The sequence below is a fragment of the Ranitomeya imitator genome, chromosome 2 (assembly GCF_032444005.1).
Source record: "Ranitomeya imitator isolate aRanImi1 chromosome 2, aRanImi1.pri, whole genome shotgun sequence".
In the NCBI taxonomy this organism is placed as follows: Eukaryota; Metazoa; Chordata; class Amphibia; order Anura; family Dendrobatidae; genus Ranitomeya; species Ranitomeya imitator.
Genome location: NC_091283.1, coordinates 767,876,208 through 767,900,060, shown reverse-complemented (window position 1 = coordinate 767,900,060; position 23,853 = coordinate 767,876,208). Strand labels below are relative to the sequence as shown.

The 23,853-nt window shown below is 43.6% G+C and overlaps 1 protein-coding gene across 4 annotated transcripts in view; it reads left to right on the top strand.

Moving 5' to 3' along the window:
• LOC138665712 (solute carrier family 22 member 15-like) overlaps positions 1 to 23,853 on the top strand; it is a 377,939-nt gene that overhangs the window by 184,636 nt on the left and 169,450 nt on the right. Inside the window, exon 9 of one of the 4 annotated variants that reach the window (XM_069753454.1) lies at positions 16,899 to 17,268. The exons of the other annotated variants lie outside the window; for them this stretch is intronic. Coding sequence (XP_069609555.1) covers positions 16,899 to 17,056 — 158 coding nt within the window. The 3' untranslated portion in view covers positions 17,057 to 17,268. Of the gene's footprint in view, positions 1 to 16,898; positions 17,269 to 23,853 lie in introns of those variants that run through there. 4 annotated transcript variants of the gene reach the window in all.

Below are 23,853 nucleotides of genomic sequence, written 5' to 3'. Positions count from 1 at the left end.
CCAAATACCCTGTTATTTACATCTTTTACTAGCACTTGCGGATTACTGCAAACATTTTTTCAAACTGAGTGTTTTTGGTTTTACCATTCTCTTTTGTGTCTTCAGGTTTCTTGGTGGTGTGTGAACATGTTCTTACAGACTTGTTCACTGTGCAAGTAGCCCATGTGTTCCTGTTTCCATGATTGTTCTCTTGTGTCTACAAGACTGGGGAGTTCCACCACTCCTCTTGGGCTAGCTGCACAAAAGCTGTTCTGCCCTGTATGCACACATGGATTTTTCCTCTCTGAACCCTGTTCACACAGGTAATATACAGATGATCAGGTTTTTAAATACATCAGATAGGGATTGCATACATTAGTTAGGACTGCTCTGATAAGGGTATACCGTGAAGATTGGTAGAGCAGCTTAGTATACATTTTTTGCAAAAAACGTATCAACCAAATACCCTGTTATTTACATCTTTTACTAGCACTTGCGGATTACTGCAAACATTTTTTCAAACTGAGTGTTTTTGGTTTTACCATTCTCTTTTGTGTCTTCAAATTATATGTATATAGTAGATTGTGGCTCGATTCTAAGGCATTGGGTATTCTAGAATATGTATGTATGTACGTCGCACTGTGAGTAGGAGTTAAATTCCATGCCAATGTCGCGGCTGCCCACATAGTATATAGCACAGCCACGTAGTATATAGCACAGCCACGTAGTATATAGCACAGCCACGTAGTATATAGCACAGCCACGTAGTATATAGCACAGCCACGTAGTATATAGCACAGCCACGTAGTATATAGCAGCCATGTAGTATATAGCACAGCCACGTATTATATAGCAGCCACGTAGTATATCGGACAGCCCTGAGTAGATAGCACAGCCACGTAGTATATAGCAGCCATGTAGTATATAGCACAGCCACGTATTATATAGCAGCCACGTAGTATATCGGACAGCCCTGAGTAGATAGCACAGCGACGTAGTATATAGCAGCCTTGTAGTATATAGCACAGCCATGTAGCATATAGTACAGCCCACGTAGTAGATAACACCGCCCACGTAGTATATAGCACAACCACGTAGTATATAGCACAGCCACGTAGTATATAGCACAGCGATGTAGTATATAACATAGCCCACGCAGTAGATAGCACAACCACGTAGTATATAGCACAGCCACGTAGTATATAGCACAGCGATGTAGTATATAACACAGCCCACGCAGTAGATAGCACAACCACGTAGTAGATGGCACAACCACGTAGTATATAGCACAGCCACGTAGTATATAGCACAGCGATGTAGTGTATAGCACAGCCCACGTAGTATATAGCAGCCACGTAGTATATAGGACAGCCCTGAGGAGATGGCACAGTCACGTAATATATAGCAGCCACGTAGAATATAGCACAGCCACGTAGTATATAGCACAGCCACGTAGTATATAGCACAGCCACGTAGAATATAGCACAGCCATGTAGTATATAGCACAGCGATGTAGTATATAGCACAGCCACGTAGTATATTACACAGCCCACATAGTATATAACAGCCCACGCAGTAGATAGTACAGCCCACGTAGTATATAGCAGCCACGTAGTACATAGCACAGCAATGTAGTATATAGCACAGCAATGTAGTATATAGCACAGCCACGTAGTATATAGCACAGCCACGTAGTATATAGCACAGCCCACGCAGTAGATAGCACAGCCACGTAGTATATAGCACAGCGATGTAGTATATAGCACAGCCACGTAGTATATAGCACAGCCCACACAGTAGATAGCACAGCCACATAGTATGTAGCAGCCACGTAGTATATAGCACAGCCACGTAGTATATAGCACAGCCACGTAGTATATAGCACAGTCACGTAGTATATAGCACAGTCCACGCAGTATATAGCACAGCGATGTAGTATATAGCACAGCCCGCGTAGTATATATCACAGCCACATAGTATATAGCACAGCCCACGTAGTATATAGCACAGCCACGTAGTATATAGCACAGCCACGTAGTATATAGCACAGCGATGTAGTATATAACACAGCCCACATAGTATGTAACACAGCCCACACAGTAGATAGCACAGCCACGTAGTATATAGCACAGCCCACGCAGTAGAAAGCACAGCCACGTAGTATATAGCACAGCCACATAGTATATAGCGCAGCCACGTAGTATGTAGCGCAGCCACGTAGTATATAGCACAGCGATGTAGTATATAACACACCCCACATAGTATATAACACAGCCCACACAGTAGATAGCACAGCCACGTAGTATATAGCACAGCCCACGCAGTAGAAAGCACAGCCACGTAGTATATAGCACAACCACATAGTATATAGCACAGCCACGTAGAATATAGCACAGCGATGTAGTATATAGCACAGCCCACGTAGTATATAGCACAGCCCACGCAGCAGTTAGCACAGCCACGTATTATATAGCAGCCACGTAGTATATAGGACAGACCTGAGGAGATGGCACAGCCACATAGTATATAGCACAGCCACATAGTATATAGCACAGCCCACTTAGTATATAGCACAGGCCACGTAGTATATACCACAGCCACGTAGTATATAGCACAGCCACGTAGTATATAACACAGCCCACATAGTATATAACAGCCCACACAGTAGATAGTACAGCCCACGTAGTATATAGCAGCCACATAGTATATTGCACAGCAATGTAGTATATAGCACAGGCCATATAGTATATAGCACAGGCCATATAGTATATAGCACAGCCACATAGTATATAGCACAGCCACGTAGTATATAGCACAGCCACGTAGTATATAGCACAGCCACGTAGTATATAGCACAGCCACGTAGTGTATAGCACAGCCACGTAATATATAGCACAGCCCACGTAGTATATAGCAGCCACGTAGTATATAGCGCAGCTACGTAGTATATAGCACAGTCATGTAGTATATAGCACAACGATGTAGTATATAGCACAGCCCACATAGTATAGAGCACAGCCACGTAGTGTATAGCACAGCCACGTAGTGTATAGCAACCACGTAGTATATAGCGCAGCCACGTAGTATATAGCACAGTCATGTAGTATATAGCACAACGATGTAGTATATAGCACAGCGATGTAGTATATAACACAGCCACGTAGTATATAGCGCAGCCACGTAGTTATATAGTAGCCACGTAGTATATAGCAGCCACATAGTAAATAACAGCCCACAAAAAGAATTAAAATAAAAAATAGTTACATACTCACTTTCCATCGTCCAACGAAGCTGTCCCGATCCTCGCGATGTGGCCGGCAGCTTCCGTTCCCAGAGATGCATTGCGAAATTACCCAGATGACTTAGCGGTCTTTGCCAGAGACTGCTAAGTCCTCTGTGTAATTTCGCAATGCATCTCTGGGAACGGAAGCTGCCGAGAGCATCGGGAGGAGCGGGAAAGCTGCGGAGGCGACAGAAGGTCAGAATAGCATGATTTTTTATTTTTTTAATTACTTTCTCCATTATATCTTTTTACTATTAGTGCTGCATAGCCAGCATCAATAGTAAAAAAGTTGGTCCGGGATAGTAGGGAGGGGCCAATTCACGGCTGGTCGCGGCCGGAAGTCCGATCAGCTACTCGGGATTTCCGTTACAGACACAAAGACAGACAAAGAGACGGAAGTACCCCTTAGATGATGATATATATAGATGGATAATCTATCTATAGATATATTTATAGATAGATATATCTATAGATACACAGATATACTAAACATCGGGCTTGGTATTCTCGATCTATCGTATCTATTATCTATCTATTATCTATCTATCGATAAATCTATCTAGCTATCTATAGATATATCTATCGATAGATATATTTATAGATAGATAATAGATACGATGGATACGATAGATAGAAACGATAGATCTATCTATTATCTACCCCATATCTATCTATTTATCTATCGATCTTTCTGTCTGTGTGTGTAAACATTATTCTTCAATGGGGTATGTAAATAAATGAAGAGGTTGGACAAGAAATTACATCACCCTTTTTTTTGGTATATCTTTATTGAGCTTACAAAAACACACGCAAATCCACATGAAAAAACGCGTCAAAGCGCATGAAAAACGCAGGTGACCTGCCAATGACCTCAGATGCAGATTTGGTGCAGATTTTACCTGCGTCAAATCCTGATGCAATCTTGAACGTGGACACATACGCTTAGTTGAGACACAGGTCTGAGGAGCTGTGTTTCTTCAAATCGCAGCCTGTCCTGACGTGATTAGGATGATCATTAGTTTACATCAGGCCCGGATTTAGGGGTGGGCCAAAGGGGCCCAGGCCCTGGGCCACCCACCAGGCGGGGGCCTCCCACCAGCATAGGGATAAATATCTCAAAACCTGGAAAATACACGTCTCTTTGCTGTGAACTGCTTCTAATGTTAAGGAACACTTAACAAACGTGAAACTATTGAAAGTGTAGGGACCTGACAGTGGCTGGCGCAGAGCGGCAGAGTCATGATACCTGACCTGCGTTAGCATCCACTGAACTGGCTAGCCCAGCCAGACTTCCTTAGTACCCTCCCTGTACTAATGCTTAGCTAATGGCATGCGGTAGCCTTCTCGAATCCCAACAGAAGCTTCTAGGCGCTGCCTATTCAGCTTTCCCGCTCCTACCAATACTGTCGGCATCTTCCGTTCCCAGAGATGCATTGCAAAATTACACAGATGACTTGGCGGTCTATGGCAAAGACCACTAAGTAATATGGGTAATTTCGCAGCGCATCTCTGGAAACGGAAGATGCCGGCCGCATCGCGAGGAGCGGGACAGCTTCGGTGGACGACGGAAGGTGAATATATAACAATTTTTTATTTTAATTCTTTTTGTGGGCTGTTTTTTACTACGTGGCTGCTATATACAACGTGGCTGCGCTATCTACTGCATTGGCTGTGCTATATACTACGTGGCTGCTATATACTACGTGGCTGTGTTATATACTACATCACTGGTATATACTACGTGGCTGCTATATACTACTTGGCTGCTATATACTGCGTGGCTGTGCTATCTACTGCGTGGGATGTGTTATATACTACGTGGGCTGTTACATACTACGTGGGCTGTGTTATATACTACATCGCTGTGCTATATACTACGTGGGCTGTGCTATATACTACGTGGGCTGTGCTATATACTTCGTGGGCTGTGCTATATACTACGTGGGATGTGCTATATAGTACATGGGCTGTGCTATATACTACTTCGCTGTGCTATATACTACGTGGCTGTGCTATATACTATGTGGCTGTGCTATATACTACGTGCCTGTGCTATATACTACGTGGCTGTGCTGTATACTATGTGGCTGTGCTATATACACGCAGCGTCCAGATGTTACAGCATAGTGGAAGGGATTTCATGAAATCCCATCTCCACTATGCGGTAAAACACGCGGGCGGCAGACCCGCGTAAACGGACATGCGGCGCGTCTTTTCAGAACGCAGCATTTCTGTTTACAAAGCAGTGACGCTTTGCCATAGACTTTCATTAGATGCGATAAAATCGCATCTAATGATTAGTCACATGCGTAGAAACTGCGTACATGCAGCTTACTACGCATATCTGCCAGTTCACCTGTCCCGCCGCCGGAATTCCCTCGTCCACTGCAGTTCTCGCGATAACTTATGTAATCGCGAGAACTTCCGTGCACGTGACCGGGAGTCATCTCCGGCCACTAGTCTGGTTCTCGCAAACAGCTCATCAGCTGATTGTGAGAACGCTGTAGTGTAGGTGATCGCTGGAGAGCTATCTCCGGCGATCATCTACCGGCTCGGCTACATCTGGATGTCAGGCTACCAGATGTAGCAGAGCTGGACTCGTCTAGACTGTGTGCGGCAACATGTGACATGCAACAACATGCGACATGAGACAACATGCGACGACTTGCAACATGCGATGACATGCAACATGCGACAACATGTGACCTACAACTTGCAGCAACATGCGACATGCGTCGACATGCAACATGTGACAACATGCGACGACATGCAACATGTGACAACATGCGACGACATGCGGAAACATGCGACAACATGCGACATGCAACATATGACATGCACCATACAACATGCAACATACACCATGCAATACATACAGTACATACGTATAGACATACAGTACATACAACATAGAGTACATACTCACCATCACTTGTCACTTTGATCCCAGAAGCCAGTGTCACCTGTAAAAAATATTAAAATAATAAACAAACACTATACTCCCTGATCCGCAGAAATCCAATTAAAGCGAGTGTCCCACGACAATCTACTGTGGAGAGCAGCAGCATCAGCTGATGCGACCGCTCTCCGGGGGCTCCAGGAATACAATGAAGGAAGGTATCCTTCCGCACTGTATTCCTCCGCCACTGTAAACAATAGTCCCTAGTCTCACATGTGGTACTGCTGTGTGAGAAAGTTCCCGACTAGGCGCGAGTAATCAGCGAAGCATGGTTTAAATCCGGCGCCAATTCAAGACCGGACTGCACCTGTAGCCGATTGGTCGCACCAGCCACCCGTGACCAATCAGCGACGAGAGATTTCCGTTACAAACAGACCCTTAGACAATTATATATATACTAGATGGTGGCCCGATTCTAACGCATCGGGTATTCTAGAATATGTATGTCCACGTAGTATATTGCCCAGCCACGTAGTATATTGCCTAGCCACGTAGTATATTGCTCAGCCACATAGTATATTGCCCAGTCACATAGTATATTGCTCAGCCATGTAGTATATTGCCCAGCCATGTAGTTCACGTAGTATATTGCCCAGTCACATAGTATACTACCCAGCTACTCACAGAGCCACGTAGTATACAGCAGAGCCACGTAGTATACTGACCAGTCATGTAGTATACAGCAGTCATAGTATACAGCACAGAGCCACGTAGTATACAGCACAGAGCCACGTAGTATACAGCAGTCACGTAGTATACAGCACAGAGCCACGTAGTATACTGCCCAGTCATGTAGTATACAGCACAGTCATGTAGTATATTGGCCAGTCACGTAGTATGCACCATATCCCTTTTTTAAAAAAAAATAAAAATAAAAAAGTTACATACTCACCTCCTGGAGGCTCCAGATCGAAGCGTCAGGTTCCCGATGCTTGGCGCGCGGTCCGGTCTGAAGATTGCATTGCGGTCTCGCACGATGATGACGTGGCGGTCTCGCGAGACCGTACGTCATCATCTCGCGAGACCGCAATGCATGCTGCGGTCACCGGGGCGTCGCGCGGAGCGGAAAAGGCCGGTTCCTGATCCGGGGGGGAGGAAGGGCACCGGAGGGTGAGTATGTAACTATTTTTTATTTTTTTATTATTTTTAACATTAAATATTTTTACTATTCATGCTGCATAGGCAGCATGAATAGTAAAAAGGTGGTGTCACAGGGTTAATAGCAGCTTTAACAGAGTGCGTTACACCACGGTCAACACTGCCATTAACCCTGTGTGAGCGCTGACCGGAGGGGAGTATGCGGACGCCGGGCACTGACTGCGGGGAGGAAGGAGCGGCCATTTTTTTCCGGACTGTGGCCGTCGCTGATTGGTCGCGGCAGCTATGACAGGCAGCTGCCGAGACCAATCAGTGAATGAATAACCGTGACAGAAGGACAGACAGACGGAAGTGACCCTTAGACAATTATATGTATATAGTAGATTGTGGCTCGATTCTAAGGCATTGGGTATTCTAGAATATGTATGTATGTACGTCGCACTGTGAGTAGGAGTTAAATTCCATGCCAATGTCGCAGCTGCCCACGTAGTATATAGCACAGCCAATATAGCACAGCCACGTAGTATATAGCACAGCCACGTAGTATATAGCAGCCACGTAGTATATCGGACAGCCCTGAGTAGATAGCACAGCGTCGTAGTATATAGCAGCCTTGTAGTATATAGCACAGCCATGTAGCATATAGTACAGCCCAAGTAGTAGATAGCACAACCACGTAGTATATAGCACAGCCACGTAGTATATAGCACAGCGATGTAGTATATAACACAGCCCACGCAGTAGATAGCACAACCACGTAGTATATAGCACAGCCACGTAGTATATAGCACAGCGATGTAGTATATAACATAGCCCACACAGTAGATAGCACAACCACGTAGTATATAGCACAGCCACGTAGTATATAGCACAGCGATGTAGTATATAACACAGCCCACGTAGTAGATAGCACAACCACGTAGTATATAGCACAACCACGTAGTATATAGCACAGCCACGTAGTATATAGCACAGCGATGTAGTGTATAGCACAGCCCACGTAGTATATAGCAGCCACGTAGTATATAGGACAGCCCTAAGGAGATAGCACAGTCACGTAATATATAGCACAGCCACGTAGTATATAGCACAGCCACGTAGTATATAGCACAGCCACGTAGTATATAGCACAGCGATGTAGTATATAGCACAGCCACATAGTATATAGCACAGCCACATAGTATATAGCACAGCCACGTAGTATATAGCACAGCCACGTAGTATATAGCACAGCCCACTCAGTAGATAGCACAGCCACATAGTATATAGCAGCCATGTAGTATATAGCACAGCCACGTAGTATATAGCACAGCCCACGCAGTAGATAGCACAGCCCACATAGTATATAACAGCCCACGCAGTAGATAGTACAGCCCACGTAGTATATAGCAGCCACGTAGTATATAGCACAGGCCATGTAGTACATAGCACAGCAATGTAGTATATAGCACAGCCACGTAGTATATAGCACAGCCCACACAGTAGATAGCACAGCCACATAGTATATAGCAGCCACGTAGTATATAGCACAGCCACGTAGTATATAGCACAGCCACGTAGTATATAGCGCAGCGATGTAGTATATAGCACAGCCACGTAGTATATAGCACAGCCACGTAGTATATAGCACAGCCTTGTAGTATATAGCACAGCCCACACAGTAGATAGCACAGCCACATAGTATGTAGCAGCCACGTAGTATATAGCACAGTCACGTAGTATATAGCACAGCCATGTAGTATATAACACAGCCCACATAGTATATAACAGCCCACACAGTAGATCGTACAGCCCACGTAGTATATAGCAGCCACATAGTATATGGCACAGCAATGTAGTATATAGCACAGCCACGTAGTATATAGCACAGCCACATAGTATATAGCACAGCCCACGCAGTAGATAGCACAGCCACGTAGTATATAGCACAGCCACGTAGTATATAGCGCAGCGATGTAGTATATAGCACAGCCACGTAGTATATAGCACAGCCACGTAGTATATAGCACAGCCACGTAGTATATAGCACAGCCTTGTAGTATATAGCACAGCCCACACAGTAGATAGCACAGCCACATAGTATGTAGCAGCCACATAGTATATAGCACAGTCACGTAGTATATAGCACAGTCCACGCAGTATATAGCACAGCGATGTAGTATATAGCACAGCCCGCGTAGTATATATCACAACCACGTAGTATATAGCACAGCCCACACAGTAGAAAGCACAGCCACGTAGTATATAGCACAGCCACGTAGTATATAGCACAGCGATGTAGTATATAGCACAGTGTTATGACCTGGTGGTCAGGACAATAATGGACCTGGTGGATAAGAGCACACGGAATGACCTGATAGTTACTGATAATATAGGACGAGCTCTGGGACGTGGGAACTCTGCTGACCGCAATCCCTAATCCTATCAACCACACTAGAAATAGCCGTGGATTGCGCCTAACGCTCCCTATGCAACTCGGCACAGCCTAAGAAACTAGCTAGCCCTGAAGATAGAAAAATAAAGCCTACCTTGCCTCAGAGAAATTCCCCAAGGAAAAGGCAGCCCCCCACATATAATGACTGTGAGTAAAGATGAAAATACAAACACAGAGATGAAATAGATTTAGCAAAGTGAGGCCCGACTTACTGAACAGACCGAGGATAGGAAAGGTTACTTTGCGGTCAGCACAAAAACCTACAAAAAGACCACGCAGAGGGCGCAAAAAGACCCTCCGCACCGACTCACGGTGCGGAGGTGCTCCCTCTGCGTCCCAGAGCTTCCAGCAAGCAAGAACAATCGAAATAGCAAGCTGGACAGAAAAATAGCAAACCAGAGAAAAACAAGCAGTCACTTAGCTTCTGCTGGGAAGACAGGTCACAAGAACGATCCAGGAGTGAACTAGACCAATACTGGAACATTGACAGGTGGCCTGGAGCAAAGATCTAAGTGGAGTTAAATAGAGCAGCCAGCTAACGAATTAACCTCGTCACCTGAGGAAGGAAACTCAGAAACACCCACAGCCACCAGAGAAAGTCCATGGACAGAACCAGCCGAAGTACCATTCATGACCACAGGAGGGAGCCCGACAACAGAACTCACAACAGCACAGCCCGCGTAGTATATATCGCAGCCACGTAGTATATAGCACAGCCGACACAGTAGAAAGCAGAGCCACGTAGTATATAGCGCAGCCACGTAGTATATAGCGCAGCCACGTAGTATATAGCACAGCGATGTAGTATATAACACAGCCCACATAGTATATAACACAGCCCACACAGTAGATGGCACAGCCACGTAGTATATAGCGCAGCCAGGTAGTATATAGTAGCCACGTAGTATATAACACAGCCCACGCAGTTGATAGCACAACCACGTAGTATATAGCACAGCCACGTAGAATATAGCACAGCGATGTAGTATATAGCACAGCCCACGTGTTGTGAATTCTGTGGCCAAGCTCCCTCCTGTGGTCGTGAGTGGTACTGCGGCTGGTTCTGTCTATAAGCTTCCTTTGGTGGATGAGAGTGGTACTGCGGCTTCTGAGTTTCCTTCCTCAGGTGATGAGGTTAAGTCGTTAGGTGCTGCTCTATTTAACTCCACCTGGTGCTTTGATCCTGGCCTCCAGTCAATGTTCTAGTATTGGTCTTGCTTCCTCCTGGATCGTTCCTGTGGCCTCTCTATCCTGCATAAGCTAAGTTCTGCTTGTGTTATTTTTGTTTGCTATATTTTCTGTCCAGCTTGCTATATTGGTTTTTTCTTGCTTGCTGGAAGCTCTGAGACGCAGAGGGAGCACCTCCGTACCGTTAGTCGGTGCGGAGGGTCTTTTTGCCCCTCTGCGTGGTTGTTTGTAGGTTTTTGTGTTGACCGCAAAGCTATCTTTCCGATCCTCGGTCTATTCAGTAAGTCGGGCCTCACTTTGCTAAATCTATTTCATCTCTGTGTTTGTATTTCATCTTTACTCACAGTCATTATGACTTTGGGGAATTTCTCTGAGGCAAGGTAGGCTTATTTTTCTATCTTCAGGGCTAGTTAGTTTCTCAGGCTGTGCCGAGTTGCATAGGGAGCGTTAGGCGCAATCCACGGCTACCTCTAGTGTAGTGTGTTAGGATTAGGGATTGCGGTCAGCAGAGTTTCCACGTCTCAGAGCTTGTCCTATGTTTTTGGTAAATGTCAGGTCACCTTGTGTGCTCTGAACTTCAAGGTCCATTGTGGTTCTGAATTACCTGTTCATAACACCCACGTAGTATATAGCACAGCCCACGCAGCAGTTAGCACAGCCGCGTATTATATAGCAGCCACGTAGTATATAGGACAGACCTGAGGAGATGGCACAGCCACATAGTATATAGCACAGCCACGTAGTATATAGCGCAGCCACATAGTATATAGCACAGCCCACTTAGTATATAGCACAGCCAACTTAGTATATAGCACAGGCCTCGTAGTATATACCGCACCCACGTAGTATATAGCACAGCCATGTAGTATATAACACAGCCCACATAGTATATAACAGCCCACACAGTAGATAGTACAGCCCACGTAGTATATAGCAGCCACATAGTATATAGCACAGCAATGTAGTATATAGCACAGGCCATGTAGTATATAGCACAGCCACGTAGTATATAGCACAGCCCACATAGTATATAGCACAGCCACGTAGTGTATAGCACAGCCCACGTAGTATATAGCGCAGCCACGTAGTATATAGCACAGTCATGTAGTATATAGCACAGTCATGTAGTATATAGCACAGCGATGTAGTATATAACACAGCCACGTAGTATATAGCGCAGCCACGTAGTTATATAGTAGCCACGTAGTATATAGCAGCCACATAGTAAATAACACAGCCCACAAAAAGAATTAAAATAAAAAATAGTTACAGTGGGGCAAAAAAGTATTTAGTCAGTCAGCAATAGTGCAAGTTCCACCACTTAAAAAGATGAGAGGCGTCTGTAATTTACATCATAGGTAGATCTCAACTATGGGAGACAAACTGAGAAAAAAAAATCCAGAAAATCACATTGTCTGTTTTTTTTAACATTTTATTTGCATATTATGGTGGAAAATAAGTATTTGGTCAGAAACAAACAATCAAAATTTCTGGCTCTCACAGACCTGTAACTTCTTCTTTAAGAGTCTCCTCTTTCCTCCACTCATTACCTGTAGTAATGGCACCTGTTTAAACTTGTTATCAGTATAAAAAGACACCTGTGCACACCCTCAAACAGTCTGACTCCAAACTCCACTATGGTGAAGACCAAAGAGCTGTCAAAGGACACCAGAAACAAAATTATAGCCCTGCACCAGGCTGGGAAGACTGAATCTGCAATAGCCAACCAGCTTGGAGTGAAGAAATCAACAGTGGGAGCAATAATTAGAAAATGGAAGACATACAAGACCACTGATAATCTCCCTCGATCTGGGGCTCCACGCAAAATCCCACCCCGTGGGGTCAGAATGATCACAAGAATGGTGAGCAAAAATCCCAGAACCACGCAGGGGGACCTAGTGAATGAACTGCAGAGAGCTGGGACCAATGTAACAAGGCCTACCATAAGTAACACACTACGCCACCATGGACTCAGATCCTGCAGTGCCAGACGCATCCCACTGCTTAAGCCAGTACATGTCCAGGCCCGTCTGAAGTTTGCTAGAGAGCATTTGGATGATCCAGAGGAGTTTTGGGAGAATGTCCTATGGTCTGATGAAACCAAACTGGAACTGTTTGGTAGAAACACAACTTGTCGTGTTTGGAGGAAAAAGAATACTGAGTTGCATCCATCAAACACCATACCTACTGTAAAGCATGGTGGTGGAAACATCATGCTTTGGGGCTGTTTCTCTGCAAAGGGGCCAGGACGACTGATCCGGGTACATGAAAGAATGAATGGGACCATGTATCGTGAGATTTTGAGTGCAAACCTCCTTCCATCAGCAAGGGCATTGAAGATGAAACGTGGCTGGGTCTTTCAACATGACAATGATCCAAAGCACACCGCCAGGGCAACGAAGGAGTGGCTTCGTAAGAAGCATTTCAAGGTCCTGGAGTGGCCTAGCCAGTCTCCAGATCTCAACCCTATAGAAAACCTTTGGAGGGAGTTGAAAGTCCGTGTTGCCAAGCGAAAAGCCAAAAACATCACTGCTCTAGAGGAGATCTGCATGGAGGAATGGGCCAACATATCAACAACAGTGTGTGGCAACCTTGTGAAGACTTACAGAAAACGTTTGACCTCTGTCATTGCCAACAAAGGATATATTACAAAGTATTGAGATGAAATTTTGTTTCTGACCAAATACTTATTTTCCACCATAATATGCAAATAAAATGTTAAAAAAACAGACACTGTGATTTTCTGGATTTTTTTTTCTCAGTTTGTCTCCCATAGTTGAGGTCTACCTATGATGTAAATTACAGACGCCTCTCCTCTTTTTAAGTGGTGGAACTTGCACTATTGCTGACTGACTAAATACTTTTTTGCCCCACTGTACATACTCACCTTCCATCGTCCAACGAAGCTGTCCCGATCCTCGCGATGTGGCCGGCAGCTTCCGTTCCCAGAGATGCATTGCGAAATTACCCAGATGACTTAGCGGTCTTTGCCAGAGACTGCTAAGTCCTCTGTGTAATTTCGCAATGCATCTCTGGGAACGGAAGCTGCCGAGAGCATCGGGAGGAGCGGGAAAGCTGCGGAGGCGACAGAAGGTCAGAATAGCATGATTTTTTATTTTTTTAATTACTTTCTACATTATATCTTTTTACTATTAGTGCTGCATACACAGCATCAATAGTAAAAAAGTTGGTCCGGGATAGTAGGGAGGGGCCAATTCACGGCTGGTCGCGGCCGGAAGTCCGATCAGCTACTCGGGATTTCCGTTACAGACACAAAGACAAACAAAGAGACGGAAGTACCCCTTAGATGATGATATATATAGATGGATAATCTATCTATAGATATATTTATAGATAGATATATCTATAGATACACAGATATACTAAACATCGGGCTTGGTATTCTCGATCTATCGTATCTATTATCTATCTATTATCTATCTATCGATAAATCTATCTAGCTATCTATAGATATATCTATCGATAGATATATTTATAGATAGATAATAGATACGATGGATACGATAGATAGAAACGATAGATCTATCTATTATCTATCCCATATCTATCATCTATTTATCTATCGATCTATCTGTCTGTGTGTGTAAACATTATTCTTCAATGGAGTATGTAAATAAATGAAGAGGTTGGACAAGAAATTACATCACCCTTTTTTTTGGTATATCTTTATTGAGCTTACAAAAACACACGCAAATCCACATGAAAAAACGCGTCAAAGCGCATGAAAAACGCAGGTGACCTGCCAATGACCTCAGATGCAGATTTGGTGCAGATTTTACCTTCGTCAAATCCTGATGCAATCTTGAACGTGGACACATACCCTTAGTTGAGACACAGGTCTGAGGAGCTGTGTTTCTTCAAATCGCAGCCCGTCCTGACATGTGATTAGGATGATCATTAGTTTACATCATGCCCGGTTTTAGGGGTGGGCCAAAGGGGCCCAGGCCCTGGGCCACCCACCAAGCGGGGGCCTCCCACCAACATAGGGATAAATATCTCAAAACATGGAAAATACACGTCTCTTTGCTGTGAACTGCTTCTAATGTTAAGGAACACTTAACAAGCGTGAAACTATTGAAAGTGTAGGGACCTGACAGTGGCTGGCGCAGAGCGGCAGAGTCATGATACCTGACCTGCGTTAGCATCCACTCAACTGGCTAGTCCAGCCAGACTTCCTTAGTACCCTCCCTGCACCTAATGCTTAGCTAATGGCATGCGGTAGCCTTCTCGAATCCCAACAGAAGCTTCTAGGCGCTGCCTATTCAGCAACACGCAAAACTGATCTAAACACTGCTGTGGCCTCACTGACCAGCTTAAAAAACTATGTCGCATCAAAGCATGACTCCTTCAAAATATATGAGAAGCAAAGCGAAGAGCTGCCTGGTTCATATGAGTATGTTCAGACGATAACTCAACAGAGGCACCGAAACGTGTTTCTCAATCCATTGGATTATGACCATACGGAAGAAGTACAACTCAGCCCTTCTGAAAAATACAGAACAGAAACTTTCTTGCCTATCATTGATCAGTTTATCGCTTCTCTTGATCAACGTCTTCCCATCCTCTGGAATTCAATGCCTCAACATGTCCGATTATCCACCACCCTCGGATCCTTCAGACGGAACATGAAAACCCATCTCTTCAGGAAAGCCTACAGCCAACAATAACCGAGCTGCCGCCTCACCACCGCCAGAGCCGCCGCTTCACCACCGCCAGAGCTGCCGCCTCACCACCGCCAGAGCCTCCGCCTCACCCCTACCTTCTGTCTCTTCCCCACTATCCCATAGAATGTAAGTCCGCAAGGACAGGGTCCTCTCCCTTCTGTACCAGTCTGTCACTGTAAACCTGTTGTTGTGAATTCTGTGGCAGAGCTCCCTCCTGTGGTCACAAGTGGTACTTCGGCTGATTCTCTCTGGGAGCTTCCGTTTGTGGAGGAAACTGGTACTGCTGCTTCTGAGTTTCCTTCCTCAGGTGATCTGGTGAGGTCGTTAGGTGCTTCTCTACTTAACCCCACCTAATGCTTTGATTCATGCTTCCTGTCAATGTTCCAGTGTTGGACTTGTGTTTCTTTGGATCATTCCTGTGGCCTGCTGCTCTGCATAGCTAAGTGCTTCTTTGCTATTTGTTGCTATTTTTTCTGTCCAGCTTGTCTATTTGTTTTGCTGGAAGCTCTGGGATGCAAAGGGTGTACCTCCGTGCCGTTAGTTCGGTACGGAGGGTCTTTTTGCCCCTTTGCGTGGTTTTCTTTAGGGTTTTGTGTAGACCGCAAAGTTATCTTTCCTATCCTCGTTCTGTCTAGAATATCGGGCCTCACTTTGCTGAATCTATTTCATCCCTACGTTTGTCTTTTCATCTTACTCACAGTCATTATATGTGGGGGGCTGCCTTTTCCTTTGGGGTATTTCTCTGAGGCAAGGTAGGCTTATTTTTTCTATCTTCAGGCTAGTTAGTTTCTCAGGCTGTGCCGAGTTGCATAGGGAGCTTTAGGCGCAATCCACGGCTGCCTCTAGTTGTGTTTGGAGAGGATCAGGGATTGCGGTCTGCAGAGTTCCCACGTCTCAGAGCTCGTTCTATTATTTTGGGTTATTGTCAGATTACTGTATGTGCTCTGACCTCCATGTCCATTGTGATACTGAATTGCCTTTCATAACACCTGTTTACTGTGAACAATATCTATAACCCTGTACGTAACCCCTTTCTCATGTACAGCACCATGGAATTAAAGGTGCTTTATTAATTAATAATAATAATAATAATAATAATATAAAAATACAGTTTATCAAGCAAATTTAGGTTTTTTAGCCATCTGACAGAACTGTCTTCAGAAGAGCTTAAGGCCACAGCAGATCAACTCGTCAGGTCTTATTCAGATGATATGGACATTACATTTATCGATTAACTGTGTCAGTTTGTAACATTTGGCAATCTATTCACAGACGAGGAGCCAAAAGTTGTCAGCACTGAACTTCTCATGTGCAAGCTTATCGTGGAAAAGTGTGTGCAGGACACTTCCCCAAATTTTGAGATAGCTCTAAGGACATATCTAATTTTCACGGTAACAAATTGCAGCGTTCCTTCTCAAAACTCAAATTAGTTGAAAACCGATTAAGGACATCCATGAAGCAGGAATGACTTGTAAATTTGTCTATCATGAGCATCGAGTCATATACTACGTGAATTGGACTTTGGTGACATCATTAGTGATTTTGCAGCACTTAAATCAAGGAAAGTGCCCGGATTGTAAAAAATGAATGATTTTACCTGAATTACTCTGCGTAAATGATTTTTGTAAATAAACTTGCGTTCGTTTCATTTTGTGTTTTTGCATTACATATTGCAACACTTTGAAAAATGGGCTTCCCTCCAAAATGGGCCCCGGGCCACCCGCCTCTTAAATCCGGCCCTGGTTTACATTCTTGTAGAACATCTTTAAACTTGTCTTTGTGTAGCTTCAATTTAGAAGCCTGTATTCTGCCTGTGAATACAATGCCTTGAAAAAGTATTTATATCCCATGAACTTTTCCACATTTTTTTCACTTAACAACCACAAACGTAAATTTACTTCATTGAGATTTTATTTGACATACCTATACAAAGTAGCATGTATTTGTCAAGTGTAAGGAAATTATTCATAGTTTTCTAAATATGTTTAACCCGTTAGTGACAGAGGTAATTTGGTACTTAATGACCAAGCCAATTTTTCCAATTCTGACCACTGTCACTTTGAGGTGATAACTCTGGAATGCTTTAACGGATCCCGCTGATTCTGAGGTTGTGTTTTCGTGACATATTGTACTTCATGTTATTGGTAAAATTTATTCAATATAACTTGTGTTTAATTTATGAGAAAAACAGAAATTTGCCAAAGATTTGAAATTTTCTAATTTTTTATTTTTGTACCCTTAAATCAGAGAGTGGTGTCACACAAAATTAATAAATAACATTTCCCACGTGTCAATTTTACATCAGCGTAATTTTGGAATATAATTATTTTTTTTGCTAGGACTTTATAAGGGTTAAAAGTTGACCAGCAATTTTTATCATTTTTCCAGCATACTTTACAAAAACATTTTTTTTAGAGACCATCTCACATTTGAAGTGATTTTGAGGGGTTAATATAACATAAAATACCAAAAAGTGACACCATTCTAAAAACTGCACCCCTCAACGTGCGCAAAACCGCACTAAAGCAATGTGGAAGGAAAAAATAAACATTTTACTTTTTTTCACAAAAAAATTACTTTGGAACCAAATTTTATTCTAGTTTTACAAGGGTATCAGGAGAAAATGTACCACAAAATTTGTTGTGCAATTTCTCCTGACTAAGCCAATACCCCGTATTTGGGGGAAAGCCACTGTTTGGGCACATGGCAGGGAGCACCGTTTGACTTTTTAAAAGCAAAATTGGCTGGAATCAGTGGAGGGCGCCATGTTGCGTTAGGAAACCCCCTGCTGTACCTAAACAGTGGAACCCCCCAATTCTAACTCCAACCCTAACCCCAACACACCCCTAACCCTAATCCCAACCCTAACCATAACCCTAATCCCAGCCATAACCACAACCCTAACACTAGCCCAATCCTAACCCTAGCTGTGTCTTATTGCTTACCGGGGGTGGTTGCTGCGGTGAAGCGGGGTCCCAGGGTTTTTGCTGGGGGAGGCAAGAGTGGAGCGTTGCTGCAGGACACAGACTGGGTTGAGGGGGTGTTCGGATGTGTGGTGCAGCGTGCCTCAGCTGGTGTTCGGTACTGTGGATGTTCAGTGCTGCGGGGGCTCAGCCGACATCTTGTGAGAGCCTAGAGCTCCCTCAGTTACATGGTTTCCTATGCGGTGGACGGGACTACGGGAAAATTGCTGCTGGCCGGGGTCGGTGCATGTGCAGATGGAGATCTCGGCACCAAGATCTCGGGAGATAAAATCTTTATTTTATTATTTTTACCTAACTAAGTGGGTGATAAAGAGGTGTTTTGAGTTACTGTTTTTTTTATTTGATCACTGTGATAAGTATTTCTAAGCAGCCGCACACTCCGGTCCCGAGTGCCGGCGGCAGTGTCGGGTAGTAATGTGAGAGACTCACGCAAGTTTTTCTCATCACACTCCCAAGTGTGACCCGGCCGAAAAACGATGATTGCAACACTGAGGTCAGTAAAAACCGACACGAATCATATTCTCAAGGGTCTCAGCTACCCCCGGTAGCCGAGACCCGGAGAATTTCCAATCCTGGGGGGCACTATAACCTTATTTCTCAGCACTGTTAAAAATTGGCGCTGTTAAAAGGCATATCGTTAAGGCGTGTCGTTAAGGAATTAAAATATAAATCTGAAACTTATGATGTTCATTTGTATTCAACTGCCTGAGTCAATACTTTTGTAGGACCACATTTCCCTGTAACTGCTGATGCATGTCTTTTGAGGTATGTCTCTACCAGCTGTGCACATTTAGAGGCTAACATTTTTGCCAATTCTTCTTTGCAAAATAGCTTTAGCTCAGTGAGATTGGATGGAGGCATCTGTGAACAGCAATTTTCAAGTCTTTCTACAAATTCTCAATTTAGGTGTGGACTGTGACTGGACCATACAAACACATGAATATGCTTTCATCTAAATCATTCCATTGTGGCTCTGGCACTATGTTTAAGGTTGTATTTTGCAGTCTATAACACTTTTTCCTCCAGGATTGCTTTGTATTTGCTCCATCCATCTTCCCATGAACTCTGACCAGCTTTTCTATCCGTGCTGAAGAAAAGCATCCCCACAGCCTGATGCTGCCACCACCATGTTTGATGGTGGGAATGGTGTTTTCAGGATGCTGAGCAGTGTTAGTTTTCCACTACACACAGAATTTTGCATTGAACCCAAAAAGTTCTACTTTGGTTTCATCTAACCAGAGCATTTATTATTTATGAAGCTTTACTTATACAGCACTATCATATTCTGCAGTGGTTTACATACATTATCATTGCTCTCCCCAGTGAAGCGCAAAATCTACATTTTTTTGAGTCTGGAAGGAAACTGGAGAACCCTGAAGAAAACCCACTCAAATACAGGTTGAACATAAAAACTCCTTGCAGATGTTGTCCTTGTTGGGATTTGAACCCAGGATCCCAGCGCTGCAAGACTACAGTGCTAACCAATGAGCCACCGTACAGCCCATCTTTTCCATATGCTAGCTGTGTCCCCTACATGGCTTTTTGAAAACTGCCAATGGGACTTCTCATGGCTTGCTTTCAAAAATGGCTTTCTTCTTGCTTTTCTTCTGTAAAGGCCAGATTTGAAGACTGCACAGCTAATAGTTGTCCTGCTGACTGATTGTTCCACCTGAGCTGTGGATCTCTGTAGGTCCTACAGAGTGATGCCACGGGGCCTTTTGTCTGCTTTCTGTTTGGTGCTCTCCTAGCTTGGGATGTCATTTTAAGTTGACGTCCATGTCTTGGTAGGTTTGCAGTTTTGCCATACTCCTTCCATTTCTGGATTATGGATTGAACAGTGCTCTGTGAGATGTTCAGAACTTGGGCATTTTTTATAACCTAACCCTGCTTTATTCTTATCCACAACTTTATCACTGATCTGTCCTCGTGTGTTCCTTGGTTTTCACGATGCTGATTGATCCCTAATATTCTCAAACCTAACCTTCTGAGGCCTTCACAGAACACCTGTAGTTATGCTAAGAATAAATAACAAACTGGTGGACTCAACTTACTAATTATAGTCTTCTGGAGGCAATTGGTCACCCAGGATTTTATATAGGGGCATCAGACTACAGGGGGCTGAATACAAATGCACCTCACAATTTTCAGATTTTGTATTTAAAAAAAAAAACCATTGTATCTTTTCCTTTGCACTTTACAAATACTTACTGCTTTGTGTTGATCTATCACATAAAATCCCAATAAAATATATTAGTGGAGGAAAAAAAATGTGGAAAAGTTAATGGGGTATGAAAACTTTTTTAAGGTATTCTAGATGATGATAACATGTTTGAGTTCAAATGTGGGGAAAATATTCAGCTAGTTGTCTCATCATGAATATTGCTGCCATATCCCTAAGATATGCCATAAATGTTTTGCCATAAATGTTTGATGGGTGTGAGCCCTTCCACTGAACCTCGAGAACATGGATTTGTTTTTGACTGTCTGGAATGAAGAGGTGGCTGCTCATGTGCTAATCACTTTTTGCATTTATATGTGACTTCCGATGTGTAAAACCACCCTAAAGTATTGTTTGCTTTTAAGCAAACAGTATTAATATCCTCCCGTAGGCTCTCCAGCCTGGTGTATTCTTCTCCTACGCTAAGCGGTTGCTAGTCCTCGCTTTGACAGTCTAAGAATGTGGTCCACTTTAAGTTCTTTACAGCCGTACATATAATATTCATTGTTGATCGTTCCTAGGTGAAGATTTAATAATGAAAAAGATTTGTCTTGCTAACAAAGAAGTAACATGAATGTATTGGCTTTTGGACATGAGTCCTTAAGCAAAGTTGCACCCAAGACAACTCCTTGTGCATATTTTATGACCGTGAGATGCTGAAATCTGCAGTTTGAGAGAGATGTTTTGTTTCTATTTTTTTTCTTCTTGCCCTAAAATGATTTTCTTAATTAAAAGAGCAAATCTATCTGCATTGCACAGAGGACTATAGGTTTTTACATTTTCTGAGACTCCCTTACTTCTTCTGTTCCACATACGGCGCCAGGTTAGGAATTTAATTACCAGACTCCAAAAGGGGTATGTGGTGATAATTGTGGCCACGCTGTTTCTAAACTTTAGCAAAATTACATGTACAGTATATACAGTAAATATGGTTCTTGCAGTATAATTGTGGCAGAAACTGCATGACATGCAGAAATCAAATGAATAAAGTCAGGAAATGAAATGGGCCCCATAATTAATTATCTGTCTTGGTATTGCTGCTGCTCATATCCCACAAATTATTATGGATTTTGTTGCACATACAGTCAAAGAATAATATGACCAAGACCTGTCCTGATTCTCATGCTCTGCAGTATCTCTCTTCAACTTGGCATAGCATTCTGTCAGCACTATACAGTGGCATGTAAAAGTTTTGGCGTCCCTGGTCAAAACTACTGTTATTGTGAACAGTCAAGCAAGTTAAAGGGAACCTGTCACCCCCAAAATGGAAGGTGAGCTAAGCCCACCGGCATCAGGGGCTTATCTACAGCATTTTGGAATGCTGTAGATAAGCCCCCGATGTAACCTGAAAGATGAGAAAAAAAGGTTAGATTATACTCATGCGGGCGGTCCGATCCGAAGGGGGTCGCAGTCCGGTCCGGGGCCTCCCATCTTCTTACGATGACGTCATCTTCTTGTCTTCACACTGCGGCTCCGGTGCAGGCGTACTTTCTGTCCTGTTGAGGGCAGGACAAAGTACTGCAGTGCGCAGGTGCTGGGAAAAGTTAGAGAGGCCCGGCGCCTGCGCACTGCAGTACTTTGTTCCGACCTCAACAGGGCAGACAAAGTACGCCTGCGCTGGAGCCGCAGTGTGAAGACAAGAAGAGGACATCATTATAAGAGGATGGGAGGCCCTGGACCGGACTGCGACCCCCTTCGGATCGGACCGCAGCGGGACCGCCCCTGGGTGAGTATAATCTAACCTCTTTTTCTCATCTTTCAGGATACATCAGGGGCTTATCTACAGCATTGCAGAATGCTGTAGATAAGCCTCTGATGCTGGTGAGCTTAGCTCACCTTCGATTTTGGGGGAGACAGGTTCCCTTTTTAAGATGATATGATCTCTAAAAGGCCTAAAGTTAAAGATGACACATTTCCTTTGTATTTTACGTTTTAAAAATAACAACAAGGAAATGGGCAGATGCAAAAGTTTGGGAACCCACACATGGTTAGTACCTAGTAGCACCCCATTTTGCAAGTATCACAGCTTGTAAAGGATTTTTCTAGCCAGCCAAGAGTCTTTCAATTCTTGTTTGTGGAATTTTCATCCATTCTTTCTTGGAAAATTCTTCCTATTCTGTGAGATTCTTGGGTTATCTTGCTTGTACTGCTATTTTGAGGTTAAGCCACAGATTTTCAATGATTTTCAGATCAGGGGACTGTGAGGGCCATTGTAAAACCTTCAGCTTGCGCCTTTTGAGGTAGTCTATTGTGAATTTTGACTTGTGTTTAGGATCATTATCCATTTATAGAATCCATCCTCTTTTTTCATTTGTAGCTTTTTTACAGAAGGACAGAAGGTGTTATGTTTACATTAAGAATTTGTTAAAATTTAATTGACTCAATTCTCCCCTGTACTCATGAAATGTGCCCAGTGCCATGGGCTGCAACACAACCCCAAAGCATGATTGATCCACCCCGTGCATAATGGTTTGTGAGTAGTGATAAGCGAATATACTCATTACTCGAGATTTCTCGAGCATGCTCGGGTGTCCTCCGAGTATTTTGTTTTTTTAGTGCTCAGAAATTTAGTTTTTATTGCCGCAGCTGAATGATTTACATCTGTTAGCCAGCATAAGTACATGTGGGGGTTGCCTGGTTGCTAGGGAATCCCCACATGTACTTATGCTGGCTAACAGATGTAAATCATTCAGCTGCGGCAATAAAAACTAAATTTCCGAGCACTAAAAAATACTCGGATGACCCCCGAGCATGCTCGGGAAATCTCGAGTAATGAGTATATTCGCTCATCACTGTTTGTGAGATGTTCTTTTCCTGAAATTCTGTGTCCTTTTTCTCTCCACACATATGGACTCACACCACAGTCACTTCCGGCTCATTCTAACTGGGATAAAAATGCCCCATTCTGCTAATCTGGACCTCAATCGATCAATAAGGTATCATCTCTCTTGTGGAGAACTTCTTTAATAGACTACGTAGTAAGTTAAAGGGGGTTTTCTGCCATGTGATATTGGTGCCATCTCTT